The sequence below is a fragment of the Musa acuminata genome, chromosome BXJ3-10, assembly GCF_036884655.1.
Source record: "Musa acuminata AAA Group cultivar baxijiao chromosome BXJ3-10, Cavendish_Baxijiao_AAA, whole genome shotgun sequence".
NCBI classification, from domain to species: domain Eukaryota; kingdom Viridiplantae; phylum Streptophyta; class Magnoliopsida; order Zingiberales; family Musaceae; genus Musa; species Musa acuminata.
In genome coordinates, this window is record NC_088358.1 from 21,130,850 (window position 1) to 21,144,198 (window position 13,349).

At 32.9% G+C, this 13,349-nt stretch overlaps 2 protein-coding genes across 3 annotated transcripts; both read left to right on the plus strand.

The window, feature by feature from the left end:
• The first annotated feature begins 7,988 nt into the window (after positions 1 to 7,988).
• On the plus strand, positions 7,989 to 8,894 carry LOC135650813 (uncharacterized). Its single transcript, XM_065170417.1, has 3 exons — positions 7,989 to 8,089; positions 8,161 to 8,478; positions 8,542 to 8,894. Exons 1-3 carry the CDS (start codon positions 8,026 to 8,028, stop codon positions 8,724 to 8,726), a joined length of 567 nt encoding a protein of 188 aa, XP_065026489.1. The 5' UTR covers positions 7,989 to 8,025; the 3' UTR covers positions 8,727 to 8,894.
• Positions 8,895 to 10,029: 1,135 nt separating this feature from the next.
• On the plus strand, positions 10,030 to 13,326 carry LOC104000509 (E3 ubiquitin-protein ligase RMA1). Of its 2 annotated transcripts, none has more exons than XM_009422597.3 (2): positions 10,030 to 10,252; positions 12,373 to 13,326. In XM_009422597.3, the coding sequence occupies exon 2, from the start codon at positions 12,410 to 12,412 to the stop codon at positions 13,148 to 13,150; it is 741 nt and encodes a 246-aa protein (XP_009420872.2). In that variant the 5' UTR covers positions 10,030 to 10,252; positions 12,373 to 12,409; the 3' UTR covers positions 13,151 to 13,326. The 2 variants fall into 2 exon arrangements, with proteins under 2 accessions (XP_009420872.2, XP_009420871.2); XM_009422596.3 differs by having other exon boundaries at positions 10,030 to 10,142.
• The last annotated feature ends 23 nt before the right edge of the window (positions 13,327 to 13,349 follow it).

The window sequence follows — 13,349 nt, forward strand, 5'->3', positions numbered from 1 at the left end:
CCTTTATTATAGAATATTCATTAATTTTTATAGCTTCTAGATCATAAATAATAATGATCCTCATATTAGCATTAGTAACATTTTCTTCTAAATCTTTATTGATCGACTTTATAAATATTTTTCTTTTTTTATAAGGAGGTAAAAAATACTTTTATGCTTCTCATAAAAATAAAATAATGTAATCCGATAAAATTATCTACTCCAATAAAAATCAATATTATCTGCATCGTAATCTAAATCTTGCTTTTGTATAATTTTGGCATCTTTAATATTAATAAGAATATTATTGGGAGAATATGGCATCTTTAATATTACTAACAGATCTATCTTTTGGGTTTATATTATATAATTTTTATGTATTATCTAATTTTTATGATAAGACAATGTAGGAGGATATATATCTCCTTCATAAAAATCTTTTAAGATTAACTAGTCTTTTCTTCTTATCTTAGCACAAGAAATCTTTAAAATAATATTTTCATTTAGTAATAAATTTTATTATTCTTTTATCTTCTTCTATGTTAAAATTTAATTCTTATTTTTTTTTCGTAGAGTGACATAAAATCTATATTATTTATCACATCTTTAAAATTATCCAAGGGAATTTTCTTTTAAACCTTTTGATCCGACAAAAATCTTCACCTTAATTTTTATTTTTAGTATTTTTTTATCAAACCTAGGTAATAACGAGATCTAAAATAACTTATAAAAATTATCATTAATATTTAGAACTACGAATTAAACCCAAGGATCTAACCAAATAACAACCGAAAGAAACGTTAATATGCATCATGATAAGGGGAATAACTAAAAAGAACCTAGGAATGACCTCTTAATCAAGCAAACAACATTGACGTCGTGGAAAATATAAAAGTTAGGATAGGGAGAGATAAGACGGTTCCATCAAAATATAAGACTTGATTTCATTGTGATCACGTTCGTTATCACCTTTATCTCATCTTCTCTCCCAACGCCATCGTCATTTCTCCTCTCCTCGAGTTTAGTGACGTAACAGCAAAATTATATAATCTATCCTCTTCTCTTATTTTTATTTTTGATTTTTTAAAATTTATATTTACATTTAATTCATATTTATATTTATATTTATTAAGAAAATTTATGGTCTTCATAAAAAAATAAAAATATTATAATGTGGTCCAAAAAAAATAAAAATATAATTTACTTAGGAATAACACATACTTAGTTTTTTCTAGATAATTTTTAAAATTTATGCAATATAATATTAATTAAGAAAACCGGATTACTATTACCAAATCACGTCATCGCTTCAAACAGCTTATATTATTCCAAAATCGAAGTCGATATAATGTTAAAAACGTGGTCGGCAGGATTCGAACTGCGCGGGCAAAGCCCACATGATTTCTAGTCATGCCCGATAACCACTCAGGCACGGCCACATTGGGTGATGTTTTCCTGTTACCTAATTATATATAAACTATCTTTCTAAACCCTGTCTTTTTCTATTCCAGTCATGATAGCTCGACCCTTAGTCTGTATTATCTCAAATTTCTAATGTCCAAATTTGCATACCGTATCCCTCGTGATTTTTGGTATTTATTTATGTAAATATAAGGTTAATATGTAATCATTCTCATTAAGTTTATCATTCATTATCATTGATTTTTTTTATTTATTATGGTTTAAATATTTCGATTTTTCATTGTAACTGTTATTATTAAATATTTTATTTAATATCATTAATTTTTTTATTATGGTCAAACATTATAAATTTAAATTAATTCTTGAACGTTATGAAACTCGTGATAATAAATGTTCTCGACGGGAGAACGTCTATATAAACGAGGGTTTTTATCCTTGGGCTCAATATTAAGTCTAAAGGATTTTCTATACCATCTAAAGCGTGGCTGGACGTACGCAATTTTTATTTCTGCATTAGTTTTCTTGTGTTTCTCTTATAATGGTTTAAAAACATATTTTGGTATTAAAATTTTTAATAGTTGGTATCTGAGCCATTAACCTCTACCAAAGAGTTTTTATTTTTTTATATCATGAATATGGCTTGATTTTAGTTTTTTTTTTAACTTCTTGATATATTTCATGTTGAAAATCATGAGGATATAATATTTTCAATATTTTTAGTCGATAAAATGCTCATATTATATATGAATATTTGGTTATATTAATTCATGCTTATGAACTAATTTTATATGTTCAAAATGTCTGGTGACTCATATAATCTTAATTAATTATGAATTAGTCACAACATCATTAATTAATTAAAATTATATATAAAGTTAAAGTAAGGATCACATAAGTAATTAGACTAAATAGTATGATTGATTATATTTAATATAATAATTATTATCCTATAAAATTTTTTATTATATTTATATAATTAATTAGGATAAAACATCATATTATTTTTATAATTTACCCATAAGGATTATGAATTGGAATATAATTTGATAATTTTCTCATAAAGACCCGAATCTATTTGAATTAAAAATTTATCTCACAATCAATTTTTATATTATGAGATTCATGTTTTTGCATATTTCATATTGGTAAAACATGCAATTTAAACTATTAAATCTCAAATTTTGACATAAATATGTTTGATTTTATGTAGTTTCTCAAACTATTAATATTTTTATATTCAATTTGACATTCCTGAACTTATGGGTGATAACTATAAGATATGGAAGTAGAGGATTCTTCTCCATTTAAGGTCGATGTATATTGATTATGCTATTAGGAAAGACGAATCATCTATAGTTACTAATACCAGCATTCCAATTGAGGTCGCGTTATATGAGTGATGGGAGCGATCCAATAGGCTCGGCGTGATATTTATCAAGACTAAGATAATTGTTGGTATACGTAGTTTTGTTGATCAGTATAAGATCCGAGACTTGCTACAAGTTACCGATGAGTAATTCATCACTTTGAAAAAGGCATTAGCAAGTATCAAAATAATGAAATTCTCATCCCTCAAACTCACCAACATAAAGGGTATGCGTGAGTATATAATGCAAATGCAAGATATTATGGTTCAACTTAAGAAACTCTAGGTTAATATGTCAGAATCCTTCCTGGTGCACTATATTCTGAACACTCTTCCACATCAATATGAACCTTTTAAGATTTCATACAATACATATAAGGATAAATAATCAATCAATAAATTAATGATCATGTGTGTTTAAGAACAAGAGAGGCTTGTGATGGAGCTGGGTGAGAGTGCATCAGTGATAACCACTCGCGGGAAGAATAAAATTGACAAAAATCAAGCCAATTAGAAAACTCATCAACAGGAAAAAGATAAAATATCACCCTAAGCTGATATCAAGAAAGAAGCAAAGTGTTTCTTCTATATAAAGAAGGGACATGAAGAAGGAATAAATGAAATTTTAACAATGACTTTAAAAAAAAGGTAAATCAACCTCGTTTGTATGTTATAAATTTAATATGGTTAATGTTAATATTAACACATGGTAGATTAACTCTGGATCAATAATCTATATTACAAACTCTTTACAGGGTATGTAAAACCTAAGAAAGCTAGTAGGAAGTGAGCAAAGCATCTTATTAGGTAATAAGATTGGCTCACATGTGGAGGCAATTGGAATATACATTTTAACTTTAAGTAATGGTCTTGTTTTAAAATTGGAAATGACCTTTCATGTACCAAGTTTCTCATGAAACTTATTTTTTGTTTCCAGACTCATATCAGTTCGATATTCCTTTAATTTTCAAAACACATCATGTCGTTTATTATATAAATCTGATTGTGTTAGGAAAGGTATTTTGTCTGATAATCTTTATCATATTTTCTTATAAAATGATGACACCCAAAATTCATGTTCATGCGCGTACTAAAAGGTGTAATATTAATGATGACTCCTCTATGTTATGACATTGGAGATTATGACATATCTCCATAGAGAGAATTAAGAGATTAGTTAATGATGGGATACTTAATACTCTTGATTTTACTAATTAAGACTTGTGTGGACTGTACAAAGAAATGTGCTAATAAGAGTTCAGACATATTAGATATCATTCATACTGATATATGTTGTCCATACATGGGCATACATAGTCAGAAATTCATATCTTTTATAGATGATTACTCACGATATATATATATATATATATATATATATATATATATATATATATATATATATATATATATATATATATATCTGTTTGCTTCATAACAAAAATGAAGTATTGGATGCCTTCAAAATCTTTAAGGCTGAAGTTAAGAACCAATGTGGTAAGTAAATTAAAATTATGAGATCAGATAAAGGTGGAGAATATTATGGTAGATATACTGAAAATGGACAAACACCTAGTTCTTTTGCTAAGTTTATTCAAGAACATGTGATTGTTGCCCAATATACTATGCCTGATTTGTCAAACGAGATGGTGTTGCAGAAAAAGAAACCGAACATTATTTGACATGGTGCGGAGTATGCTTAGCAACTCCAATCTTCCTAAGTTCTTATGGACTAAAGTACTAAAAACGGTTATGTATATATTAAATCGAGTTCCAACCAAGGCTGTCCTAAAGACACCATCTAAATTATGTAAAGGTTGAAAACCAAATTTGAGACATGTACATTTAGGGATGTCCGTCTGAGGTTAGAATATATAATCCACAAGAGAAGAAACTAGACCCGAGGACTATTAATGGGTATTTTATTACATATGTCGAAAAGTCCAAATGTTACAGGTTCTATTATCCATCTCACACAACTAGGATTATGAAATCAAGAAATGCTAAATTTCTTGAGGATGACATGATCAGTTCAGGAACATAGTTTCTGCATATGATCATATAGAATCTCAACCTTCCACATCAAATGATAGATTGGTTATAGTTTATAGTATTCCTCAAGTACAAATTAGTATTGAACAATCAATCATTGAGATTCCATAAGTTATTGACAATATTCTAATAGATCAAGCAGTTCAGGAATTACAATAAACTCCTGAACAACTAGATGAATCATAAGTTCCTCATAGAAACATTGGTACAACATTAAGAAGATCTACTAAAAATAAAAGATCAATAATTCCTAGTGATTATATTATATATTTATAAGAATTTGACTATAATATTGGAGCTAAAAATAATCCTGAAACTTTTTCATAGGTCATGAGTTATAAAGAATCAAATTTGTGGTACGATACCTTGAAAGTAGAGATGAATTCCATAAAAAGTAATAAAGTCTAGGATCTTGTAGAGTTGCAAATGCTATTAGCTATAAATGAGTTTTTAAAACTAAGAAAGATTCATTACGCAACATTAAGAGATACAAGGCAAGACTTGTTGCAAAGAGATTTACTCAAAAGGAGAGAATCGATTATACGAAGATGTTTTCTCTTGTATCTAATAAAGATTCTCTTCATATTATTTTGGTATTGGTTGCTCATTTTGACCTTGAGTTGCAACAAATGGATGTGAAAATAGTATTTTTTAATAGAGATCTAGAGGAAGAGGTTTATATGAAATAACCTAAAGGTTTCTCTACTAGTGTTAGTGAACACTTGGTTTGTAAGCTTAAAAAGTCTATATACAGTTTAAAACAAGCCTCTTGCCAATGATATTTTAAATTTTATAAAGTAATTTCTTCATTCGAATTTGTTGAAAATCTCATAGATTAATGTATATACCAAAAGGTCAATGGGAGTAAAATATATTTTTTATTTTATACGTATATAATATTTTGCTTGTAACCAACTATAACAGTTTGCCGCATGAGGTGAAACAATTCCTTTCTAAAAAATTTGACATGAAGGATTTGGGTGAAGAATCTTATGTCATCGGTGTTAAGATCCATAGAGATAGACCTCGAGGTATTTTATGTCTATCACAAGAAACCTATATCAATAAACTTTTAGAAAGATTTTGGATGAATGATTGTTCACAATGTTGCTCCCATTGTGAAATGTGATATGTTTAATTTGAACCAATGTCTAAAGAATAACCTTGAGAGGGAATCAATGAAAAATATCACATATGCTTCTGTCGTAGAAAGTCTTATGTATGCTCAAGTATATACTAGACCCGATATTGCATTTGTTATAGGGATGTTAGGTCGATATCAAAGTAATCCAAGTATGAACCACTAGAGAGCTACAAAGAAAGTGATCAGGTATCTATAATGAACCAAAGCTTACATGTTTATGTATAGACATATAGACAATATGGATGTGATTGGTTACTCAGATTCAGACTTCGCCGGTTGTGTTGATTATCATAAATCAACATCAGGATATATTTTTATAATGATTGGTGGAGCTATTTCTTAGAGAAGCACCAAGCAGACCTTGCTTACTACTTCTACTATGGAAGCTAAGTTTGTCTCCTGTTTTGAGGTTACTTCACTTGGTGCATAGTTTAAGAATTTTATTTCTGAGCTTAGAATCATGGATTCTATTTTTAGGCCATTAAGAATTTTTTATAATAATTCTTCTATTGTCTTTATAACTAAAAACAATAAAAGTAAAAGTCGAAGTAAACACATCGATATTAAGTATTTAGCCATAAGAGATCTTGTAAAAGAAAAGAAAGTGGTCATTGCGCATATTAGCATCGATGATTATTGATCCTTTCAACAAGGCATGCCACATTAATTTGAAGAAAATATATTGGTACTGGACCAAGAATAAATATAAGATTTATTTATTAAGTAATATTACTATATTAAGATTAAGAAACTAAATACATACATGAATGATAATACTCGTTATTAGAAGACTTATCGTTATGATTCATGTATTTTTTTTATGAATAAAGTTGTTCGATAAAGATTAATTTAAATTATTAAGCTGAGCGTATATATCAAGTGAGAGAATGTAACCGTTCTCATTAAGTTCATCATTCATTACCATCAATTTCTTCATTTATTATGGTTTAAATATTTTAATTTTAAAATTATTATTATTATTAAATATTATATTTAATATCATTAAAATTTTTTATTATAGTCCAAACGTTACAAATTTGAATTAATTCTTGAACATTATAAAGTTTGTGATAATAAATATTTTTGATGGGAGAACATCTATATAAACGAGGGTTTTGGTCTTTGGGCTCAATATCTCTTTCAAATCTAAAGGATTTCCTATACCATCTAAAGCTAGAGTTTTGAGTTGAGAAGTACCAAAATACAAAGAGAAACCATTGTTAAAATTCTTGATAACAATGGTTGGAGATACACAATTTTTGTTTCTACTTATGTTTATATTATAATGGTTTAGAAACATATTTTAGGAAAAAATTATATATATATATATATATATATATATATATATATATATATATATATATATATATATATATATATATATATATATATATATATATATATATATATATATACTCTTCAAAGTCAAATTATGCATTTCTTGTAGCTCCACCTACATTTCTTGTAGCAATATATATACCCTTCAAAGTCAAATATATGCATTTCTTGTAGCTCCACATATATACTCTTCAAAGCAAAGGGGTTCGTCAATATATTTCTTGTAGCAACGGCAATCTCAGCTTGATCTCAATCTTAAAAGCAACCATATTTATAGCCAATCGAATCGGGAAGCTATTTCACGCCATTTGACTCGTAGCATATTCTATCGATAAAAGAGTTTGCGTCGCCCACTCGATTTTTCCCAAATAATGAATGAAATGCAGAGGTTTCATATAAATAGCATATACTACAGAAGTCAACTACACTTCTTTAGCGACTTGGATTAAGTAATCCGATTTCAATTCTCACTTCTTTTACTTGGTTATCGAGTAATCCAAGCTCATTGTTCCTTTGGGCAGCAAAGAAACCCCACCCCCCTTAGTCAACGCTTGGGAGCGCCACTTGCATGCTTTGACCAATCCGCAACAGAATTCCTTTCCCTTAAAGTAAACTCGACACCTTTCTCCATGGCTTACTCATATACCGATCTATCTATATAGATAGCCCTAAAACTACAACGCCATTGCGCTGACACCCTTTGGTTCTCGTCCTCGGCAAAGCAATGGATTCCTGGTCTTCCATAACGCTCGCTTTGGTGCTCATCTTCTCCATGTCGAAAGCGCAAGGTGCAAGCTCGATCTCGTCGTCACGAAACCTGCACGCAATCTACTCGATGACGTTTGGACTTGCTTCGCAGGGGCCGGCGTGGAGTGCGAGCGCTTGGACGCGAGCGCCTGCGCCTACGCGGTGTCGTCGTCGGGAATGCGCTGCGTGCTGGAGAGGAACGCCGGGGGCGCCTACGCGTGCGCCACGTCGGAGATCGGCGCCGAGGGGTTCGTCGACTGGGTCGAGACGGAAGGGTGCATCGCGGCGTGCGGCCTCGATCGGAGAACCGTCGGGATATCGTCGGACTCGTTGCTGGACGCTAACTTCCGGTGGAAGCTGTGCTCCTCGGAGTGCTTCCGTGGCTGCCCCAACGTAGTCAACCTCTACTTCAATCTCGCAGCTGGCGAAGGTACACTGCAAGCACAGCAATATCATAGCCACTTGTTGCGATCTTGACGTGTGGATTCAACAGGAGTGTTCCTTCCCACCTTATGTGACGCACAGCGAATGAATGCTCACCGTGAGATGGCGGAGATACGAAGCAGCGGTGCGGCAGCAGTGATGGCATATGAGTGGTTTGGAGAGTCTCCTGCTTATCCTCCGAGCGACATCCCTGTCGACGTCTTCCCCCCGGCAGAATCACCCATCATGCTGTAGTTTGTGTAACATGTAGTAATAATATTGCCGCCATGGGAATCTTCTTCCCTCACGACTCTGAGAAATTGATTCCCAGGAACACCATATGCCAAGCTCTCATCTTACAAGTATTGCTCCCATACAGAGGAATCTGAATGAATAAAGTATGGGTTGGTGATGAACATCTTCTTATTATGAAGTCAAGACGAAGCATTTGTCTTTTTAGCCTTCAAAGGAACCTTTTGGAGCTTCCACGAAACTCGATAGAAGCTTCAAAGAAGCATCTCATGAATGCACTACGAGGTTGTTTATTGATAGAGAATGTGTAATGGTGTCACCTTTTTTTCTTACTCCTCATAGATCTAAATTGAGAATGAGTTTAGATGAATAATTCGTTGATCACAATAGTTGACAGAATACTCATAAAAAAAATAAATTTTCATCAGAATATAGTTTGGGTTAAATCAGTCCAACATTATAGTATATTTTTTTTAATGGAGTTATGTATTGCTACACCAAAAAACATTATAACTCCATTAAAAAAAATACTCTTATTGAATACTATCATATTTTTTTAATTATCATTTATTCACAATAAATGATTATAAATAATATATATTTTTTAAATATTTAAAACTGAATTTAAGATACAATGAAAATAAATAAATTTTTATGATGCTTTATTTTGAAATATGTAAAGACCTTCATGATCATAATAAAAAAATTTATAATTAATTATTTTATAATACCTCTAAACTTATAGTTGAAAGTTAATGAAAATTTTAATTAATTGAAACTATGAAGTATTCAGTGACAAAAATACTATAAGTCCATTCAAAAATATTACAGCTAAGATTATTTTTAAATATTTTTAATAAATAAAATAATTATTTGATTTTTAAAAAATTATAGGTCTAATTTAAGGTTATGTTAAAAAAAATACTTATCATTCTTTATTTTGAAATATGTCAAATATTCTTAAAATGCTATCAGATAAAATATTTTTATCATATATATAATTAATGTTTATGAGAATTTGAATTAATTAAGAATGAATTAGGGTGTTTTTAATAGAATTACAATGTTTTTAGTTTAGTAACAAGAAATATTGAAATCTTATTTCAACCCAATTCTTTTGTGATATTTTCTGTCCCAATTAATAATATAAAAAATTAAATAAAATTATTTGGTTTCTGATTGGACAAAATCCTGTGCTATGTGAGCTCAGTACATCGCATCTGCCTCACGCGGCACGTGCGAAGTGGGTGCCTTCCCTGCTTCGCTGTTGACTATAAGTAGCAAGCGCGGCCTCATCGTTTCCGTCTCCTCCGCTCTCCTCCTCGCCGCTTCTGTTAGCGGCGACCGCGCCGATTTCTGCGATCGAGGCTCCAGGATAAGGAGATCGATCACTTCTTCCTGTTCCCTTTTCCGGTGTAGGTACGTGGATGGAGCTTCTTTAGCGGCTTTAATCGTTTGTCTTCTGTTGTCCTGTGCTCCTCGATCGAGCAGAGATTCGAGGTTTTTATGCAAAGAATTCGATGGATTCGGTATATTTCGCCCTTTTTTCTTGTACTTGTATATTATATTTCTGAGCAACAGAGTGGAAAACGTGAAAAAGGGGGAACTTGCTTGTCAAATGCGATGTTATTCTTTTTCTCCTCTTTAAATTTTGTGAGACATGTGTTTACTCTGCTCCTGAGAGTTTTGGGATGAGTTTTATTAACCTTGGCTGTTCATGCGTCTAGGCTTGTTCGTTGTTCATGTTACTCTGCCCAAAACTTCTGATTGCATTAGGTTAGGGATTTTAACTGGTTCGAAACTCATGATCAAGTTGGGATAAAAAATAAAGAGTGGGCAAATTTCTTCTGTCTGCTGTTCTATTCCTCGGTTGGTAACATATCTGAATATATGCCTAATTTCTCTACCATTTTCTTCTACTTTTAATTCAAGAACTTATTTTGATGTTGTTATATCCGCGTGAGATGTTATCTCAACGAGATTTACTGATTTTTTTTGCTCTTTTATCCTTGATGAATTTCTTAATTCGTTTTTTTAAAGATCTGTTAGCAAATCTTCGCTTTCTTTTCTCGTGTGTGTGTGTGAAAATCTTCTCCTGCAATGCTTGTCAAGACCATAGACTCCATTCTAAAATCATGAAGATCTAATGTTTACCTTTCACCTTTTTGGGGCATAAGTCTTCCTCCTCCTTCCTTTTGGTGCATGTGGAAGGAATATTGCTTTCCAATCACAAGTTGTTTCTTAAAGTGATAAATTGGACTGTTTGATGGATGTGTACTCTCTCTTTTGTGCATTGGACCATTTTGTTTGAAGTGGAACTGTATTACCTACTCTACTCACCTTGGAACAGTGAATACTCTAGCCAATAATAATTTAGAGCCCAAGAAGTCATATCAGATGCTATCAATAATTTCATCCTATGTCCATTATTTCTTGTAGGAGGAATAAGAACTTTTGCCAAGTTCACTTTGATCCTTTCAACTTGCACAATACATCTAGAATTCTGCTTCGCTCTGGTCATCTAAAGTGTCCCTACCAATGAATCTTGAGCTCCTTTCCATTCAAAAGTGTGTTCCTCATGATTGACAAATTAATCCAATAATATTCGCTTAAATCCTGGTTTGTTGTTATCTGTTGATCCCCCATAACTATCCTTGCATCTTGTTTGTCACCTTTTTCAAAGTGCACAGTGTTGCTAATTATTTCCTAGAGCCCGTTGACTTGGTTGGCAAGGAAGGCATATGAGGTCACCCACTAATATTGAAAGCAGCTCTATATCTTCTTCTGTCTTCATAGATTGCTTTATCTGTGTTTAGAGTACTTTTAGGATGCTGATTCTCTAACTGATATTATATGTCGGGATCTCTGGAAGGCAAAAAAGATGCTTCTTATGCATTACTCATCTTCCTTTTCTGATGCAGTTGATATGGACACCTCTTTGCATGATAAGCTCAGATTCTACCATAAGTATAATTTTCTTTTGAACCAACCTTTGTCATGTCATTGTCATGCGTTTGTCATTTTCTTGTACCAAACCTGATCAACCTTGCATTATTTTTGCTGTTACTGGGAATGTGTACATGCATGGCATTGCCTTCCTGTGACTCATCAGTGCTCCACTCTTTCCCCATGTTTGGCTATGGCACAAAAAACACACAAGTTTGGCTCCATGCTTTACAACTTGTTTGGTCTATATGTTCCTCGCCATTCATTCCTTTGCTCATCAGCCAATGGGACATCAATCATGGATCGCTTTACCGGTCCGTACCAGTGTACCGATTAGTTGTTAGTATGGTACGTATCGAGTTGTATCGAATTATACCGAGCGTACCGACACATGGTACATGGGGGCGTACCAATATATCACCCGTACTGATCTCCTATCGAACCAGTATATACCGCCCGTACTGAATAATACCGAGCGGTACGACGAACCTTGATGTCAATGTTAACTTCAATATGATGTGCAGATTTTTGTATAAATTGGTTACCATCTAGAAAATTAACTGGCCAAACTTTGTCCCTGTATGTTGTTTGTGTCAAGGAACCTTGTAATGTTTGCCATTGTTGGATTGTTTATTTAAAATCAAAATTTAATCATCTTTGAACCTTAATATAGTTCCTTTGTCATGTTATGTTCTGCATCCAGCTTGCATAACCAACTTACAGAAGAATTCCCAGCCTAGATGGCGGTTGAAGACATTCCCCAGGTCCACATCACTAGTGATTTCTCCTGTGACCATGAGGTGGAGAAACCTCGAGAGAAAGAACCACCAATGAAGTGCAGCACATCAGATGACTCTGATCCAGCACCAACCATGGATGGTTTCTTTGACTGCAGTATTTGTTTGGACTCTTCAGTTGATCCAGTCATCACACTTTGTGGTCATCTCTATTGTTGGCCTTGCATCTACAAGTGGATGCAAGTGGAGAGCATCTCCCATCATCAGTGTCCCGTCTGCAAGGCCCATCTCTCAGAGGACACCCTCATCCCACTCCATGGTCACGGCAGTCACAGGATCAAGAGGGACTCCGATGTCCCATGTCGGCCAACCTTTCACCTCAATCGTCATCATGTGCTCGACCATGGAGCTTCGAATATGGATGAGGAGGACAATAGTCTTTATCAACCAATGCAGCAGCCGCAGTTTCATCACAATTACTACCACCAAGATCGATCTTCACCACCGATTGCACCTTTGTCTCATTCAATGACTAGGGATGTGCTTGGTGGTTTAGCTGCCTCCATTCTCCCTTGGGTGGATAGGAATCATGGACTAAACTTGTACTATGCAGAGCCATATCAGTTTGCATTGAGTGGGAACAGTGCAAGGCTTAGGAGACAGCAGATGCAGGTGGAGAACTCACTGCATGAGATATGGCTCTTCCTTTGCTGCTGTGCTTTGTTGTGTCTTCTCTTGTTTTGACTGGTCTGAGCTTTCTTCTTTCATACATGCACATAAGTTGATTCATATGAAACTGTAAACAATGAAAATGACCACAAAACAGATAAATGCTTAATATGGTAATAAAGGCAGTGGATAAGTTGATATGTATAATATGCAGTGATTGATACTTGATAAAAATGGATGATTTGGAACCACTATTCTGTTAATGTGGTTGTCA